Below are 21,162 nucleotides of genomic sequence, written 5' to 3'. Positions count from 1 at the left end.
TTCCCGAGCCCATTTTAGGTAGCTATGACTCAGTGCCAAAATGAGCTCCATAACAGTCAAAATATTGGTCAAGCTGTTGAGTAATTTGATAAGTAAACCAGGGAGGTTATACACTATTTAACACTTATTTTAAGCTGATTAAGTATATCTAAGCTTAGAATGGTTTACTCCCCAATTCAGTTTTCTTTAAACTCTGTTACTGATTTAATAGCTCCTTATGTTATGCCCTACCGTAAGTCAGAAGTGGTCTTCTTAGGACTCGTGTATTTATTTTATAAATTTGACACATTAATCTTTTCATATACTTTCTTAAGATCACACTGATCAGTTAGGCTTTATTTATTAATGTATTTTGAATATATTTGAAAAGAGTAAAAATGAGATTTTCCCCCTACCCTGACTGCCTTTATGACATTCAGCCAGCCATCTGTCTTTTATAAAATATCACCTTCATAAAACCTTTCATGATCAAAAATAACATTCATAAAAAGCTTTGAAAAATGAAAGTTCTGTGCAGTGAAAAAATAGGACAGGTGTAAATGTTGAGGCACTTTATCTCAGATATCATATTTCTTTTTTATCTGAGGAAATGTTTTTGTGTCTCTATTGCTGGGATTGTAATTTCCTAAAGTAAGAGCTAAATTTTCTGGATATCTGCCATAGAGTCAAGATGTGTTTGGCTTACAACAAATAATAACAATATTCAGTCCTAATCAGTGGCTTCCTAAAAGTAAATTACACAAAACTGGTTTTAACTGCATTGTTTTTGCAGACACTGACTTTCCATATCAATCACAATAATAGTAATAGCTACCATTTACTGAAAACTTAATATGTTGGATACTCAGCTAGCTACTTTTCATGTATTGCCAATTTTTGTGATAGTTTTACAAAGTATTATTACCCCCATTTTAATAATGAAAGAACTAAAAGAAAAAAATTAACCTACATCAAACTAGAGAACTAATAAATAGAAGAGCTGCCTGGAATTCAAAATAGTTTCATCGGACCCCAAAGAATGACCTCTTTTTCAATAATGACGACAGCATTAGCAACAATAAAAATAGCTAAAATATATAGAATTCTTACTAAATGCCACACAATGTCCTAAGCTGGTATTGCCTAACACATAGGTTATATTTATAAATTTTTTAAATGTTTATTTATTTTTGAGAGAGAGACAGAATGCGAGTGGGACAGGGGCAGAGAGAGAGGGAGACACCGAATCTGAAGCAGACTCCAGGTTCTGAGGTGTCAGCACAGAGCCCAACGCGGGGCTCAAACTCACGAACCGTGAGATCATGACCTGAGCCGAAGTCGGATGCTCAACCAACTGAGCCACCCAGGTGCCCCACACATAGGTTATATGTAATGGTAAATCAAATTTTTCTTTAAAAATTCAGCCCACGTGATTTTCATTTTTAGCCAGGTAATAGGTCATCTCATTTTCTAGAAGATAACTCTCCTAATTAAAACTTAGAACTTCAAAGCTCTTAGTGCTTCTCTTCTTCAGGACCTACAAACTAACAAAAACATGTAGGTTTACTGCAACTTAGTATGTTCTTTACAGTTTCCAAAATGTGCTATAGTCACTATGTGAAGAGAAGATAGTTTTTATTGGGTGTCTGACTTATGGCAACCAAAACAACTAGGAAACTATAGTGTAGCCAAAATATATATTTATTCATTTAAAACTGAAGGTAGTATTATTACACTTAAATCTATTATCCAGGGCATCACTTTTTCTAACATCAGAATATTAGAGGACCTCACTTTATATACAGATGACTTTCTTAATAACCATAATAGAATTCAATTTATATTTTCCGTTGTTTTCCATTATTGGCACAACTGTAAAAGAATGAGTTGATTATATATCGGCTTCCAGATAATTTTTAAGAAATGTATTTAAAAGGCTTGTAATGTCTTTTAGGTCATCTTTTAAGTTTCTGTTGCCTTTACAATAAATGCTGCATTTAGGGAAAGTATATTTAACTCCACAAAGTCCCATCCTAAAAGAGACCGCTGCAGGTATAAGGACACATTTTATATAAAACATAAATCACCATTGCTTTGAACTATGTGACCCCTTTGGCTCACACAACCTAAAGACCTGACCTCCTTTCATATGTCAGTAGATAGAGCATTGAACTCAAAGTGTTTCATTGTTTGATATCTGGAGAGCATAGGGGGTTTGGACATCATACAATAATATATATATATATATATAATGTGGTGAAGAAACTAAAAAGCCAAACTGATGAAACCATTTTGAGGAAAAGATAATACCATTTACTACTAAGTGACTAAAATCATGCCAAAATTGCTTACTGTATTTTGACATTTGGCTCTATGTGCACACCCATTGATAAGTTGTAGCATTGATTTTGTATGATGACTAGGTTTATCTGTTTACTGTAATGAGTGAGACAACACACCATGAGGGACTCTGTGGTGCCCCAGTAAAGAGGGTATTAGGAGAGGCTTGTTACAGGAGTTGGGCTGTGTAAGATGGTTCTGGAAGGTTCAAGGAAGCATGATTTATCTCTGGATTGGGTGTTGTTAGAAAATTGGAGACGTTCTATAATTGGATGTTTTGGTACTTTTTTTTTTTCTAGAAGGTGGAAGGAATGGAACATACCTGGAACAATAATTGGTATGGAAGCAAATTTGCTCATATTAGCTGAGATGGAAGTCTCTTGGTCTCTTTGGCAGTTTGGATAGTGTTGTTATTTTTTGTTGTGCTCAGACATAATTATGGAAAGGTCTTCTTTTTGTCTTGTTCCAACAAGGTCAAAGAGTTGTCATGTCTGATGCTAGATGTTAGTGAAATTGTTATTGGTCAACAGTGGAAAGTCAGGGCCTGTCAATTAGAGCCAGGCCAGTTCGAAGCTGAGAGAACACCTGAGCTGTGTGTTTTGTTTGTTTGTTTGTTTGTTCTATTTTCTTTTCAATATGCAGGGTAGTTTATGATAGTTAAAGATAGCTTATAGCATCTTTGTTTAAAGCCAAAAGCAAAGCAAACAATGGTGGTGAACGGGGAGAGGAAAATAGAGACTGACAAAGATCAAATGATAATGCTGATGTGTTCTATTTTCTACTGATGTGCCAGGTGACTCAACTACATAGAGAAGAGATCCTTGGCATATCACTCTGCAGATTCTAATGAGCTTAGTACTAAGGCAAGATATTTTCAATGAGCTATCTGAATATTGGGAACTTAATTCATACAGCAGATATTGAAACGTTTTTATGGATAATTCAGGACACTTCCTAATAGTTTTGTTTACTATACTGCTGTTATTCCATCTCTAAAGAAATACCAAGAGTGACTTCTTATTCATTCTTTTCTCATGATAGGGACTTATTCAGTTTCAACTCTAAATCCAGACATGAGTCATTTGCTCCTGATTTCTAAGATTCTTCCTTATATAGGCAGAGAAACAAACTGATTGTAAAATATTAATGGAGTAAAAGTGATATTTGTAAGTAATTTAAGCACTGCTAAAACTTTCCTGTATGGTTCATGTCAACTTGCTAGCAGATTTTCTCCAAGATGGAAAAAAATGTGTGTATTATTTTTCTCACTTAATTAGAACTTGGAAGTATTTATTTTAAACACTCCTAACTCTTCTTTCAAGTGGATCTGCTTTAAGTTACTTTACATAACTTTTGAAATAACATTGAAAAATGTGCATAACTGAACATATCCTTATCAATGTTTTTCCTCCTCCAAATCTTCCCTAAATCATGAAATTATTGTACTTCAATTTTCCTGAGTCACCATGAAGCATACCAGTGGTTAGACAGAGCTTAGAATTTATAAGGGAACAGAGGAAATTATCATTTTTTCCTCTGTAAGAGATACTGTGTTGGTACTTGGCAGAAAGGTTGCACACTTGTGCTTTTTTGGTTTAGAGAAGGAATGGCAATTTGTCAGTGTTTTGTGTTTTTTATGAAGAAGCCTTTAATAGTTCAGTTGAACCGAAGTAGATAAATGTAGCATTCTTTTCTGGAATTGGGTTGAACATTTCATTATAAAGAAAATAAGAAATTAAAAATAACTGACAAATGTTGCCAGATTTAAACTTTAAAGTGATAGAGAACAAACTGAGGGTTGATAGAGGGAGGAGGGTGAGGGATGGGCTAGATGAGTGATGCATATTAAAGAGAGAACTTGTTATGATGAGCACTGGGTGTTGTATGTAAGTTGCATGAATCACTAAACTCTACTCCTGAAACCAATATCGCACTGTATGTTGAGTAACTAAAATTTAAATTAAAATAACTAACTAGCTAACTAACTAAATAAGATTAAAAAATAATAAAGTGACTTCAAGAAGAAAATCTGTTGGACCAGCAACAGGACATCTACACACATCTGAACCAAACATGGCACCATGTAAGCAGTAGTCATCCTCCAAAGATACTGACATGTAGAATATGATGCCCCCATGTAATTATTAACTTGTAAGTGGCATCGTAAATCTGAGGGACATGTCAAATGAAATGATTCTTATAAAAAAACACAGATTTAAGTCAGAAGTATATTCTAAATATGTAAATATCTATTATACAGCTTTTTTTCATTAATGGTCATAACTGTAAAGGTGCTTCTAAATAGAACAATCCGCGAAAAGCATGGACTAAAATATATGTTCTGCCTACAACCGAATGTGTGGCCTTGTTTACCTCATTTCATTTCTCTAGGTCTGTTTTATTCCTTCGACTCCCTAAAAAAAGAAAAAAAGTCAGACTAAATATTTGTATCATAGCTTCTGGTTCAGACAATCTAGGGTACTACCCCATATAATATTGAGTATTCATCCTAGATCTGTTTATTTTCTTCCAAAATAACCTAAGTAGATACATTACAGAGGATGTAATATTGCTTTAATTCAATTAGTTCTTAGTTAATATTTTTAAAAGATGATTTCCAGAGCACTGTACTAGCAGTTTTAAGACCAAGACATATGCAACAACATACATAGCTATCAAATGAGTTATTGAAGCTAAGGACTTTCTGTTACAGTGTAGTGTACATCTGGGTAAAACAAATAAGGAATCTCAGCATTTTCAAATATCCAGTTTAAAGCACAATAGAACCAAGGTGAATAGTTTGATGTATCCTGGGAAATCACATGGGTACTAGCCGTTTGCATGACATCGGGGTTGTGAGCAGAGTCATGTCAGATTGAGATTATACGTGTCCGGGGCATAGCCGTAATCACAGCTGCCATGCTCACGTTAACCTTTGCCAAACAGGGACTGCATTCTCCCTTTGAAATGAAACGTGTCTGGCACAATTCTAAGCACTTTACAATATATTAACTCATCTTAGATTTATGTTTATTTTACAGTTGAGAAAACGAAAGCCCAGAGTCTGAGCAGTTTACCTAAGGTCATGGAGCTAACAAGTAGCGGAGCCAAGATCTGAACACAGTCAGCTTCCAGAATAAAAACTAGGTCAGGCTGCCTTGTGCACAAAAGATTTTACTCATCAACACAAATTGGAGAATATATATCTTTCTTTCCAGTGATGTTTATTGGGTTGATAGAAACATCTTCAGAAAAATCAGAGCTGCACAGTTTAATTCCTCTTCAGTTACATCACACCTTAAACTGTTGCCTTATTACACCCTGCTCCTACCAACCGAGATAATATGCCTAAACTATTCATAATTATTTAAGTAATTGTCAAATCAGAGTGTTTTTCATAAATAAAAAGTGAAACTTGGGAAAAGCGAAAGTATATTTTACCACATGTTCTTATTCATTGGCGAACACCAAATATGTGGAAGGAACTGAACTCCAATTTGATACAAGAGCTTACCCTTATAGAGTACTTACTATGTGCCAGGCACTGCTCCGAGTGCTTTGTGTATAGAAACATTTTGATCCTTATAATCACCCTTTGAGCTGGCATAACGTTATTACTATTTTCACTGCTATTTACAAGTGAGAAGAAGTGAGGTTGAGATTAAGTAACTTGCCCAATATTTCCCAATTTGTCAGCATTGGAAACAGGATTTACAACCAGAGAGAGTCTGGACTGGGTTCATACTCAATATGGTAAGAATTTATTTCATATATAGCTTTTTCTCATTCATTATTCATTCTTTCATTGTCCTAGCATTCAATCACTCAGCAAACATGTATTGACTACTTCCAGGCCAGGTACTGTGTTATGACCTGAGAAGTTAGCTGCTGATAAGATAATCAAAAGTCCCTGTTCTCACACAGTCTATATTCTAGTGTAAGGAAATGGACAGTAAACAATTCTTACGGATTGTGAAAATTGCTAGAGGGAGAATAGATGTGAAACAGAGTAACTGCAAGAGGTTAACTCTAGTTAACATGAGTTAATAGGGACAATGTCTTTATTTTAGTCATCTGAGGGCAAAGTTATAAAAAACACAGGAAGATAGGTTTCAAGAAGGCAAGATAGATAAAAATAAAATTATATAGAACATAGTTTTAGACATGTCATCAAGTGTTACCCTGTCAACCACTTGAGAGCAATGTTGATTAGGGAATGGGAGGGACTACAGTAAGGGTTAGATTGTAGATGAGTTTGATTTTTCAAAGTTTCTTATTATGAGAGTGTAGAGATGTGGTTTAATATTTTTTATGAGGTGAGAATGGCATCATAGGTGGGTGATATGACAAATCAGGGGTACTTGAGTTTTAAGTGGAGGAGAGGAACTCTACATTTGCAGCTAAAATTATAAACCAGTCAATAGGTGGGGCTGAAGTTAATTAAACAAAGTTAGAGGCCCTTGGAGAATATAATCAAGACTTTTAATTTAATGTCAAGCCATTTGAGGACACTTGTGAGTTTTTTTAGATCCAATCAACAATTGTTTATTTAACACCCGCTGCAATATAGACTCTTTAGGAGTCTCTGGGTATCCACCTTTGTCCCCTTCCAATTGCGTTTATTTTTCTTACTGTAGCCAGTTATTTTTTTAAAGGAGAAATCTGATCACATTACTCCCAGATGTAAAACTCTTCACAGGTTTGTCATTCACCTCAGATTAAAATAAACAAATCCTGAGTGCAGCCCATAGCCTCCTGTCGGACTTAGCCCCAATTTACCAGTCTTTCTCATCCCTTCTCACTCAGTCCAGGGCTGTCACCCAGCCCCCCCCCTCCCCCCCTCCCCCCCCCCCCCGTCCCCCCACCAGCCTTCCTCTTTGCTGACATTACACTTGCTGATTCCTCTGCCTGGGTTATTATTCTATGTGTCATCCCTCTCCCCTACACACATATGTGTGTGCGCGCGCACACATACACACACACACACACACACACACACACACACACACACACCTTGTTTCAGCTAGTTAATTTCCACTCATTAATAAGATAATTTGATTAATATCTTTCTGACAATTAGTGCCTTTAAGTGCACGATTGTGTCTGCATATTTTTCACTACCACATTCCCAGCACATAAGATGTGGTGTCTGATACATACTAGGCCCCCCATAATATGTATTTAATAAACAACAAAATAAAGTGTTAGACACTACAGGAAATATAAACATGTACGAAATGGTCCCACACAAGCTAAACATGGAGCAAGCACTAACACATTAATGAGTAAAGGTGGAATAATTCAAGATAGTAGAACCCTCAATGCTAAGTGTTATGGTTCCAATATTCAGGCCTGCAAGGTTGTCAAAAATGACAGTGTATACTAGGGAATTAACATGGTAAATATAAGGGACCTGACAAAGTTCAGATGAAATGTAGCAGACATCTCATATGAGGGATGGGTGAGAATTAAGGTAAGAAAGTTGCTTTATCTAAGATTACAAATTTAATCTGTAGGCCAATGTTTATACATTGACAGTAGGGAAATGGCAGCACCAAAATAATTCTCCAGTCCGAGTTGATTTGTCTGTAAATGCAGGAGAAAATATGGCTTAGTTTTCAAGCATGTGGCTCAAATTCTGGCTCATTGAACTGGGTAAATAATTCAACCATTCTGAAATGGAGTGTCTCTCTTAGCAACATGAGCTATTTACACATATCTTGATGTAGTAATTTGGGCATTAAATGAAGTAACTCATGTAAAGTAGCTTGCAGAGTTGTTTGCACACAGTGGATTCCTCAAAAATATAGTCTTACCTCCCTTCCATCGCTTCCTTTTTGTATGGGAAGGATTGCACTAGAGAGACACAGAAGGCAAGAAACATCCTGTAGACAAACTTAATAACTCATGTGCATTTATTTTCTAGGGCTGCTGTAATAGAGCACCACAAGCTGGCTGGATTAAGCAAACAGAATTTTTTTTCTCTCACAGTTCTAGAAGCCAGAAGTGTGAAATCAGTGTATCGACAGGGCCATGCTCTCTCCAAAGGCTGTATGTGAGGATCCTTCCTTGACTCATTCTAGCTGCTGGGGGTAGCCAGAAATCTTTGGCACTCCATTCTCTGTCCCTGTCACATGTCTTCCCTGTTCATCCATCTCTGTCTTCTCTCTTTTTATAGGGACAGCATGGTGTTTTAAGGGCCTGCCTTGATTCAATATGACCTCAAATTAATTCATTGTGTCTGCAACAACTCTATTTCCACATAACATTCTAAAGTTCCAAGAATGACATAAATTTTGACGGGCACTATTCAACTCAGTACAATAGGTTTGAAATGACAGGTCTACAGTGAGAAGTTCGCAGAAAGAATGGAAAGACACTGGACAAATTTTATACTTATTTTAGCAAACAAACCAGCAGAAATGGATGGAGATTGAAAACAGAATTGTTGGAAGCTGTTTATGATTTATTTACTTTTTGTAGTACTTGTCTTTAGGAGTCAAAAGAAAAACAGATGCAAAGGAGTTTCCTTCATTATTTCCTTCTCCTTTACATTATAGTCAGAATTATATAGTTCTACCATGTAAAACCTCTCAGGGCCTGCCTAGATCTCATTTCCTAGCACTGTCACCCACAATTACTTCTATTTTATGCCCACTTGCAAATTTAAAGGGCATAATAATCCTAGGGAAGACTGTTCAGAGACTCATTCCTTCCCAGGGAAACCAGTGTTTCATATGCTATTTAGTAAATATTTGTTGGGTTATATGCATAGTTACAGGAGCATATAATTGTGAAAAAGCAGATAAACAGTCTTCTCTCTCATATTATTTAAAGTCAAAGTAGAGACACGAACAATGAACAAATAGGCTAAGAAATGGACAATTATTAATAAATGTTGAGACAAGTCATGCTGTGTGTGCAACACCTGTGATTAGAAGATACCAGTAAGGGGTCAGTGTAGGTAGGCAGTGAGGAGCTCAGAAGACATGTTTATCCAGGTGATCTAAAATTGGGAATTAAGACACAAATCAGACTTGAAGTCAAAAGAATCAATGAAATCACTTAGGTGGGGATTGTAGAAAATTTGTTCAAAGGGAACTTTATTCAGAATTCAAATCTATAAAATTGAGGGAAATAGAATGGCTTTTATGAAGTAGAGGCAAGAGGACGGGACATTACCCCTCCTCAGACCCTCCATGACCCTAAAGCGATCTCTTGGTTCCCAAGACACATTTTATAAAACTGCAGGTCATGGAAGAGAACAGAGAATAAGAAAGAATTTAGCTCACAACACCCATGTGGTCTTGGGAAAATAGTACAAAATCTCAGGGCGCCTGGGTGACTCTGTCAGTTCAGTGTCTGATTCTTGATTTCAGCTCAGGTCATGATCTCACCGTCATGGGATCAAGCCCCATATTGGGCTCTGCATTGGCATGGAGCCTGCTTAGGATTCCCTCACTCTTTTTCCCTCTGCCCTTCTCTGCCCGCCACCCCCCTCCCCCCCACCATGCTCTCTCTCCTTCTAAAACCTAAAAAAAAATTTTTTTTAATAGTGCAATATGTCTGAATATCAGATTCTTATTAATAATAATTTCTAATCCCTAGTCTTATAAACTCTGCAACTGAGTTATGTAGGTCATTCTAAGCATGTTCTACAGACGACACTAGCCATGGATTCCTCACTGATAAAAAATGTGCTCTTTCTTAAAATAATAAATTAATTTATTCTTAGCATGAAAATCAAAAATAATTTTATGGGCAAACAAAAGTGAAATAATACATGTGTGGGCATCTCTCTACACTTTGCTAACTTCTGAGTTGATCTCTGTTCTACGTCAAGATGAGATAAAATGCCCTGGGTACCTGTGTGGCTCAGTAGGTTAAGTGTCCCACTTTGGCTCAGGTCATGATCTTGCAGTTCATGTATCTGAGCCCTGAGTCTGGCTCTGTGCTGACAGCTCAGAGCCTGGGGCCTGCTTCTGATTCTGTGTCTCCCTCTCTTTCTGCTCCTCCCTCAGTCATGCTCTGCCTGTCTCTCTCTGTCTCAAGAATAAACATTAAAAATAAAATTTAAAAAAAAAGGTGAGATAAAATGCTCTCCTCTGAAGCATAGTCTCCTAAGGATTTCTCCATACTGGGCTCCCTATACCTTTCTATATATCCCCTTTCTCTTACCTCTTTGGCATTTATTACAATTGCCTTTTGCCTTGGTAATCGTATCCCTCTTAAGGTCTACAATCAGGAAAATTATTTAAAAATTCCTAAAGTTACTCTAAACTTGCGTCTCAAAAATCCAGGTTACACTTTTCTGTCCTGGGCTTCTTTCCCAGTGAGTCTTTTCTCTAGTTGGTAACCCTTTTGTGTAGAGCAGTGTTTTACTTGCAAATTAACATCTTTGCACAGCAAGTGCTTTTATAAACAGGTTGAAGTACTAGAAGGAAGATGTTTGAAGAGACAAACAAAAATTTACAGCAGGAAATTGAAATGCAAATTTTCCTTGATTCATCCCTCCTCAGCTACGTTTCAAAAAACGTTCTTATTTTTTTCTGTCCTTAGAAACCTGGAGGTGTATTAATCGATTGACCTCTTATAAATGGCTTTTTGTTACATCATGATGAATCAGTGCCCAACTTGTTGCTCATGTTTTCTCCTCCATCTGCAACGATCTCATGTCCATGATCACCCTTCAGAAGTGGAAAAATCTTACTCGTTCTTTAAAATGTTGGGGTGCCTGAGTGGCTCAGTCGGTTAAGCGTCGGACTTTGGCTCAGGTCATGATCTTGCAGTCCATGAGATCGAGCCCCTCGTCAAGCTCTGTGCTGACAGCTCAGAGCCTGGAGCCTACTTCAGATGCTGTGTCTCCCTCTTTCTCTGCCCCTCCCCCATCCTCTCTCTCTCTCTCTCAATCAAAAATAAATAAACATTAAAAAATTAAGAAAAACAAACCGTACTTTATCCATCTCCTTTTCTAGGAGTCTTCCTTAACTGGTCCAGTTGATGTTCCCCAGTACTCTCATAATTCTTTCATGATAGTGGCAATACTGAAGGTATGGGCTTTGGGGTTAGGGGACAGAGGCTGGAGTCTTGGATAAACCCTGTACTAGTTGTGTGAGCTCAGACAAGTTACTATGTCTTTTAAACCTCATTCTCATTATCTGATCATTGAGATACCTAAATAATTTAACTCCTGAGTTTAAGCAATAAAATTAAGCATATGAAACACACTCTTCAAATGTTATGATAAAGTGTGTTCTTGACTAAACAAGATTATATTACATTATTTATAAATCATAGTGAAAATAAAACTGTGATGTAGATATCAGATGGGGCTAGCAGTCATGATACTTGGATTCTTAAAGAACTTTTTATTGTGGTGGCCTTTAAACTATGCCAAATAGGAGTGTTTCTAATCTAAAGGGGACAACCTATTCAAGTGATGTAGATTATTAGAGTCATGAAATTTAACTAATAGGTATTTCATGAATATACTCATATAACATGGGGAGAGAAGGTTCTGGAGCCAGACTACCCAGGTTCAAATCTCAGTCTGTTACATTACAGCTGTGTGATTTAGACAAATTCTTTGATTCTCTGTGACAGTTTTTTTCTTTTATAAAATGGTGATTATTCTAGACATAGTCATGAATTAAGTAATAAAATAAACACATTTTTTGTGATGACTGAGTTAATATTAGTAAAATATTTATAATATTTTCCGGAATCGAGTAAGTATTGAGTACTTGCTTGTGATTATAAGTACATGCCAGGCACTTTGCTAGGTGCAGGAGACTGAGATGAACCTTGGCATTGGGCACATAACAATGACATATTTATAATGATGTATGTATAATGAATATAAAATTGCTAATTGTGATAATGCCAAGGAGAAAATTAACAGCTGTTATGAAGCACATAACAAGAAGGAATAGAATGAGGGTAAGAAATAAGGAGTTACAGGTAAGCATTCTTCCCTTGGAAAATATGTTGGCATCTAAGGAATGATTTGTTTTCCTTCAATATTGTATCATCTTTTAAATAAACAAATAATTGAAGCTTGATAAATTATACTGTTTATTTTTATTCTTACAAATAAAGCTTGCATTATTTTTTTCACATGTGTGAATATATACAGCCTCTTAGAGAAGGAATAAACACGTTGTCTATTTTTATAGCTTATCAACTAAGAGTGTGCCAGCCTCCGCCACCTGTACCCAATGCTGAAATTTTGACAGAAGATGATGAATTTGAAATAGGTAAAGTCTGATAAATTATTTTTTAAAAACATAGTGTTACTAGAAGTATTTTCTTTAAAAGAAATAAACAGAATAGTAGCGACCTATCTTAGACTGTCTTTCTCTGGATTGATGGGATTGTTTGGAATTCTTAAAATTGGACAGTAGTGAAAAGACCAAAAGGGAGTATTAGGCAAAAAGCAAGAATTCTGTATCTCTAGGATATGTAATTGGAAAACCAGCATGATCATTTGAACCATACAACCATGGTCAATAATTTGCTTCCTTCCAAATTATTTTTTTGTTACCTTGCAATACACTAATGTTCTTTGAATTCAGGCTTAAGCCTGAAATATACAATGAAGAATATATAGGGTGTATTAGAAGATATGCTTTATTTCCATATCTTTAAAGACAAGTGGTGGATTATGCTCAATTTAATAGTAAATAAAGCCCTTTGGAAATTAAATCCCAACAATGTCTCACAGTTCAAAAAATGATGTAACAAAAGAAGACATTTTAACATTGCTATAAACTCAGCATTATCATCATATTGATTTTGGTTGAAAAAATTAAGAAAATACCAATGACTACTGTAAACTTAAAAGCAATAATTCTGAATCATTTTAACTTGCTTAATATATTTTTAATGAATACCTTAACTATACCAACTAGATTGTTTCCTTACTGCTATTGCTTACATCCAACTGGTGCACACCAGTTAAATCTTACTGTAGTTTACCCCTGGCTTCAGTTCTGGTTTGTCAGTGTCCATGAGGTACTTGTAGTTCAATGTTTTGAATATTATCCCTACTTATAACTAGTAGAATTTTATACCAATTGAAAATAACTGAAGGAAAAAAATATTCTACTTTTGCAATAGAAACATCTGTTCATTGTTACCATTACTTGTTGCCTATCTGAAGCCTCTGTCTGTCTTTTTTTTTTTTAATAGGTGACATTATTAGGTATCAGTGTCTTCCAGGATTTACTTTGGTTGGTAATGCAATTCTGACATGCAGATTAGGAGAAAGACTTCAAATGGATGGAGCACCTCCAGTTTGTCAAGGTATCAATTCCTATGATTATTTATCTCTAAGCATTTGTTTTATGTTTAATCCAATAATGGAAAAATCAAGAAAAGTCTACTTTATATAAATATGTAACTGGCCATAATGTTAAAAGTTATACAGCTTATATGTGGTATCTTTTATTTCATGATTTCTCAGATTTAACTTTAAAAATTACTTATTCTTCCAAGGTCTATTTTTTTTTTCCTTTTAGTTTACCCCAAAGTCAGTTCAATTTATTTAAATTAATTTTGCTGTGAGGAGTGGAAATGGAGGTGGAAAATAAGAGAAAAAACCTTAAATAAAGACTCCAATGTTGATTGCCTTTACTTGACATAGTTATGTTCTAACCACTAAATTCACTGAACTTTAATCCAGCATCTGTTACCTATGAGTGTTTGAGTAACAAACAAACAAACAAACCAGTCATAAATGGTTCCTGCTGTGAAGGCAACATGGCTTAAAGGATATAACATCCATGTAGGTGGTAGGAATACAGTGTTTAGGAAACAGGTCAAGGGGCGATAGAATCATGTAATGTTTTATTGTTTATGGGGCAGGGAAAGCTTGATGGAATTGTTGCTCCCTGAATCTTGGTTCCAAATGATGGGTGAGACTTAGAATAGAGATAAATAAAGGGTGGTCCAAATGACAGATGACTATGTGGAGACACAGAAGTGGAAAACAGAGGTATAGACATGAAGGAATCCACTATGAAATTACAGGGGTAAGACCATGATGGACCTTGAATGGTGTGCTAGAGTTTCGGTGTTCAGAAATGACATATTGTTAATTTTTGTAACCCCATAGGGCCCAGAACAGAGCCCACCACATGGTAACTAATTATAAATAGTGGTTTATTTGAATGAAATTGAATTGAATTTGACAATCCCTCCCCAGATTTTCTTGGATTACTTCCTTCATTGGAGTTTATTCCTGAGAAATGGAAATCTGTTTCTTGCACAGACCTTTAACTTTATCTATTAAAATGAGCCAAAAACAAAACTTTTATTTTTACGTTTCTTAGTTATAGCATGTTTATTAGTCCAAACATGCTATAAGTAGGAATTAACATTTAGTTTTCTACCCCATTGGAGTCCTTGCAATAAAATGGAAGGATTTTCACAAGAAGCTTTGACAATAGAAAAAGGAAAGACATGTTTGGAGGTAAAAACGAACACCAATGTGAGCATTTTCTTTGCTCTTAGTCAATGACTTCAGAGCATCTAGAAGTTGTTTGGGTTTTCTAAAGCCTATCACCTACAATCTTGATATTTAAATGTCATTCATTCAATTGTTCTCCTTCACACAAGACTTCCTTTTAGCCATTTAGGATTATTCAAGGTGCATATTCAAACATTTAGATGTGAATGTGGAGGATACAATTTTAGCCTTTTGGGAAATTATACATGTGAAAATAACTTGGGCAGACACAAGAAGGTGTGAAAGAGCAATTTCATGTCAGGACTTTCTCTTTGACTCCAATATATAAAATTTTTTGTGAGTTCTTAGAGGGCAACACTTAATTATTTTTTTGTATCTGGATCTCAATAAGTTTCTGAAAATTAAAATAAAACAATCTAGATACCTTAATTACTTAATAATCCCTCATCACTCAAACTTTCAATCTACAATCAGAAGTTGCTACTGATTAATAATTACATCTCTTCCTAGTCTATGTAGTATCGAGAACACAAAAAAAGACTAATTTTTATTTCATAATGGCACTTCAGGTACTAGCTAAACCCTAATAAATCATCTCTCAGAATTAGTTTATGCAGTGTTATTACATTAACTAATTGACCAGGTACTTAAGCCAAAACTCTAACTTTACCTTTTTTCTTTATTTGACTGAATTCACAGACTTGCCAAAACGGTCATTCTTTTGGAGTCCGTTAGAACGAATATACATTGTTTTTAGTCTATCTTAAATTACTTCATGTTTTCTCACTTTTCCTAAAAGAGGCTGCATCAATTCTGTTATTCTTCCCTTTATCCTTTTTAGTTTTCTTTATCATGCTTAAAATATGGAAAGCAATGCTAAATGTGCTGCTTTTCAAAGACTTTGATATAAATGAAGTATAATGGGTGATTATATTCGGTGGTTAAAACTGCAGGATCCATCCAGCTGAACCTGTGACACTTCTGCACCCTAAACTTTCCGGGCATTGGTTCCTTCGTATGTGTAATGGCAGGAGGAATTGTACACACTTTCTAAAGTTGTTGGGATAAGTTACATAATGCACAACAGGTGCTTAACAGTATCTTAACATATAGTCACAATCAATACATATTCCTCTTATTCTTGATCATTGCAGGGCTTCTTGGTATGTGTTGGATAGTATGAAAATAGGTTAATTTGTGTACTTAAAGTAAATTATATTGAATCATATCAGTTTTTCAAAAGTAATCTGGAATATTTATTCAGTTTAGAATATGGGGGCCAACATATTAAATAGGACATGGCACTTGGTTTTTGATAATCATAGCCCAGAAAGGGAGACACCAAAAATTTAGGGAAATAGCCATGAAATTGCTAACTGCAGTAATAAAAGCATACATTGCAGAGACACCAAGAAGGAAATCAGCAATTCTGCTCAGATTGGTAGCAGAGCGGTTTAGGAAGGATTTTACAGAAGATGAGACACTTCATCTGGGTGTTGAAATGCAGTAACATTTCAAATGCAGCAGAGGAAAAAAGGGCATTTGAAACAGAAGCACGGATGAATGAATGTGCAGAGTTCAAAAAGCTGCACATAGTTTATCTACTATGTTTGGAGCATTTCACTTCAGTGGAGGAGGAGCAGGAAAGAAACTTGGGGAGGTGGGTAAGGACTGAACTTGGAGGACTTTGTGGCAAACTATGAAGTTGCTAAATGGTCTTGGTGAAGAAGTCACATGCTCAGTAAGCCAAACAGATACTTAGTTAAGTATTCCACGGTATTAAATAACTGAGCACACACTAAATAAACCCTTCCTTAAACTTACTTCAGCTTCCCATATGATTATATACATCTGTCATTTCAGTATGCCATAGCTATATACTCACTAATATGTATTCTTCATCTTCGACTCAAATTTTTCATTTCATTTACGATTGTCAAGTTAATGTTTTTGTTTATTTTACACATTTTTCATTTTATGAAAAGCAAAGGTCAGATTTCTTTTAGAGTGCTTATGACCTGCTACCATTTACTTAATTATTTTTGAGAAATCTTAAAGCCATATCCAAGAAGCAAACATCTTAGATTGAAGTAAAAGAAGCAGAAGTAAAAGCCAAAAAAAAAAAAAAAAAAAAAAAAAAAAAAGGAAAACAACTCTTACATGTTTTAGCTTTACTATATTCTATGTTTAGTATTTGTTTTTAGTATATCTAACTACGCTATATTCTTTAGTCAATTTTCAAGTGTCTTAATATTAGTTATGGTTAATTTTATTTTCAAATTATTTCTTTTCAAGTTATCAACTTGATTAAAGAGCCATTATATATTGCCAAAATCTACTATTTTTATATCCTTTTCTATCCCTATACTACATGGAGACTTTATGGCTCAAAGTATTTCATTGTCCTTGTACCCAGGAAGTGATGAATATATATCCTTCATCTATTCATGTATATTCCAGCAACTATATTTGGTGTTTCCAAGCCTAGCTCATTTGAGCAAACACTGAAAAACAAGAATACTGCTTAAGGTGCTATTCTAATTATTTTGAGATCCACATTATCTAACTCCAAGATGGAAATTGATTCATAGTAATTGGATTAGGAAATGTCGTGTGAAACATTTCCAACTCACCAAATTCTCAAAAGTGGTCTACTCTGCCCATCATACCAGTTGAATGTCCCCAGTAATAATACCCCAAAACTGGTCTCTCCAAAATTTAAAAACTTTTTAGCAATAGTTCACATAGGACATTTTGCTGTAACCACTCTCACTGTTCTGACAAGTAGAAAGTTCTGTATTTGAACTAAATACTGTTTGGTATATATGAGTTTACTTCCGTACAATGTAAGCTATACTGAGGAGCTCCAATACTCAAACTCTTAAGAAAAAAAACAGAAGGCTGAAATAGCATCACTTGAATGGCAAGAATTTGATCATCTTGCCCACGCTCTCATTCCAAATGCAAATTTAAGTAGATGTTTGTATTTGGCCCAAGACATGATGCTTGATGCCAACAATTAAAGTTTACTATACTTTGGAGGCTGTTACATCAGAATTATGTTTATTGTCAACATATAACAAATTTTCTGTATTTTTGAATATACATATATTTGTTGTCTAGCAGTGGTATCATTATGAAATAAGAAGTGTTATACTTTGTCTTACATTTATGGCCTGGAGACAACACGAAGAACTGAAAGATGACTGGTAACCTAGAATTGTGTTAAATCCTCATGGCTTACCCACATCTCTGAGTTCAGAAGTGCCTAGCCAGGAATGAATACTCTCAAAAGAGTGCAATTTCTTGTCTGGCCCTACATACCTGAGTGAGTTAAAGTTTGAGGAGAAATGAAAGTGAGTAACAAGGAAGGAAGGAAAAGGACAAGCAAAGACATAAACAAAAGGGGCAGCGGGGAGAGGACACAAGAAGATGAGGAAATGTAGGGAAAGTATATAAAGAAATCAAAGGAGATAAATGTTTTATCTTTTAATTTTTTGGTCATTCCTCCATGTTTTGAACTGCAAGTTTAATACAAATTATCTCTTCAAACACATAATTCAAAGTATTGTCTCCTTTCTAATGATTAAACATGAAAGTGGAGTACCCAATGTTTAAAATGCAGTTTAAACTTAGGTCTAACACACTAGCATTAGTTAATGATTTCTTTCTTTGATAGTGCTCTGTCCTGCCAATGAATTACGGCTGGATTCCACCGGAGTCATACTGAGCCCGGGATACCCTGATAGTTACCCAAATCTTCAAATGTGTGCCTGGAGCATTTCAGTAGAAAAAGGATATAATATCAGCATGTTTGTAGAATTCTTCCAGACAGAAAAGGAATTTGATGTTCTTCAGGTGTATGATGGTAATATCATTTATATTTACTGCATATTCATAAATTCATTTCAACTACTCTAATTTTACATGCAGACCTTCAGTATAAACAATTGCTTATATGATTTTGTTTTATCTCCCCCATTATTTTTAAAAGTATCAATATCAAGTTTATCTAGATACCATGTGAAAACTGTACTTAAGCTTATTATTTTACAAATTATAGATTCTTTGGCTGTGGAATTAAATGTTTAAAACAAAGATAATACGTTTTAAGGTACTGTTGATGATATAAATTGCTTGTGGAGCAAAATGTCACCATACTTAATAGTACTCTAAACATATAAAATATTAAAGATAAATTGGAACATAATTTTTCAGGTATGTCTAAATTGTATTATTTTCTTCCCAAAGGACCAAATATTCAAAGTCCAGTGCTTATTTCCCTCAGTGGAGATTATTCTTCTCCTTTTAATGTAACAAGCAACGGTCATGAAGTATTTCTTCAATGGTCAGCAGATCATGGCAATAACAAAAAAGGCTTCCGGATAAGATATATAGGTATGTGATACTTACAACTTCAGTACAGATCCCACCAACATCTTCAGTACGGTTGTGGCTAAAGAGCACAGACGCAGATACTATTCAATTAGATACGAATCTAAGTCAGAGTCCTGCACTGAGGTTCCTTGAACAGTTTATGTAGCCTCTCTCTGTCTCAGTTTCCCCATTGTCATGATAATAATCCAATATCTGTCTTGTGATTTTTGAAAAGATTAAAAGCATTTAGGGTATTTATGACATATATGTTAGTTATAAGTTAAAGTCTGGTGTCTTCAATACTTTTTTTTCAATAGATTTATTTCCCTTGAATTCTTGCAAAATAGCAATACTGTTGCTCAGTTGTGTGTATCAGATCTATTGAATGACTCCTTTATATGATAAGGTTAAACAAAAGATAAGCATACAATGGTAAAAATCTTTGTTTTTAATTATCCATCCATTTATGATACCCGCTAAGTAAGTTAAATATTGAAAGAGAAGTGATCAGCACATCCTTTAAAAACCTTCAGTTTTGAAAAAATAATTGTTTTGTTATTACTGCTTTTCAGTGAGTAATATTTAGAAAGATATGGAATAAAATTCCTTTTTAATAACAAGATGAAATAATTTTTCTATGCCCCTTCCTGTTTATCGGGTCTAATGATTCTGAGCCAAATATTTTCTTATTGAATAAGTATATGTAAATAGTTCTTCATTATTCAAAGGTCATATTCCTTTTTTCGTCATCCTAAATCATGTCAGAGGAATGGGTTTGTGCTCAATAACTGAATATTTCAAAACCAATCAGGCATCTCTTTCTGTATCGTGTTCTGATCATGTCTCCCCAAGCCATGGGTCATTGCTAATCAATTCAATGGAAAATTACTTTATAATTATAAACAATTCTGACAAAAATTCTAGGCATAGCCTTCAATAAATTTTGAATTTCAGTCCTAAAAATATACTCTCAAATTTGTTTATTTATATAAATTTGCATCTATATCATATACAAATAAAATTATTTTGTCTATTTACTTCGATTTTAAAACTATAAGATGATAGTTTGATTTTAATTGATTAACATTTGTCTTCTACATATTAGAATTGGCTTATCACTGACACCATAATACCAATATGTATAGAAGTTTTATCATACAATATATTTATGTTAAGTTTTAGTAATATTATTAACATATGCAAAGAAGTGTTTTAAAAAAATTTAAGCATGCACAGTCATCATTAAATTTTTTTTCATATTTCAATCTATATTTCTATCATATGAACAATATAAATGTCTTTTTATTAAATTTGTGCCCAAAGATGGAATTTAAAAGTCAGCACATTAAATGTATTTTTAACGATCATAATAACTTAAAGGGAAAACATTCAAATCAATCAATTATAATCATTAGATTGACTGTATTATAGACTAACCCTTATTTATGTTGATATTTCTGAAAAATTTTGATATAAACATATTGAAAGCACCACTTTAACCCCAAGAATAGCTTGACATATTGTAAATTTTTCTTTAGAAATAATAGGTTATGACATATGTATTCCAGATCCAATCTCTTTCTTACTAGTTACCCCTAAAGTCTTATTTTTCTCAGATGAATACATTGAAGTTTCAAAGGGTAAATGGATCCTGCCAGGCTGAATAGCCTTAAAAGTACATATATATGAAAAAGCCATTTGACATTATCTTTTGACACCTCAGACTTCAAAAGATGAAGAAAGTTTTACTTTATTGACATTTTTATCACCATATGTAAGCACTTTTGACAGCATGGAAACTCTTTAATAAACTGGGAGAGAGGATTATGGAGTGTGGGAGGTCTATTTAGAAATCAACCAAAATGAAATGCTTGACCTAACATGATATAGGTGTCTGGAAATACCTTCAAAGTTACATGTAAATAACATGCCCTAAAATATTACTACCAAGACTGTGGCATTTAGTTTCTTCAAATTTTTAAAATTGTGTGTATTTA

At 34.6% G+C, this 21,162-nt stretch overlaps 1 protein-coding gene across 2 annotated transcripts in view; it reads left to right on the top strand.

The window, feature by feature from the left end:
- Nucleotides 1–21,162, top strand: part of CSMD3 (CUB and Sushi multiple domains 3) — a 1,245,616-nt gene that overhangs the window by 1,136,324 nt on the left and 88,130 nt on the right. For both annotated transcript variants that reach the window (XM_078441978.2, XM_078441977.2), the window contains 4 exons: nt 12,495–12,575; nt 13,510–13,623; nt 18,468–18,656; nt 19,040–19,186. In XM_078441978.2, the coding sequence (XP_078298104.1) occupies nt 12,495–12,575; nt 13,510–13,623; nt 18,468–18,656; nt 19,040–19,186 (531 nt within the window). The remainder of the gene's footprint in view (nt 1–12,494; nt 12,576–13,509; nt 13,624–18,467; nt 18,657–19,039; nt 19,187–21,162) is intronic.

The sequence above is a fragment of the Panthera onca genome, chromosome F2, assembly GCF_046562875.1.
Source record: "Panthera onca isolate mPanOnc1 chromosome F2, mPanOnc1 haplotype 2, whole genome shotgun sequence".
Taxonomy (NCBI): domain Eukaryota; kingdom Metazoa; phylum Chordata; class Mammalia; order Carnivora; family Felidae; genus Panthera; species Panthera onca.
This window is presented reverse-complemented; position numbering and strand designations above follow the sequence as displayed.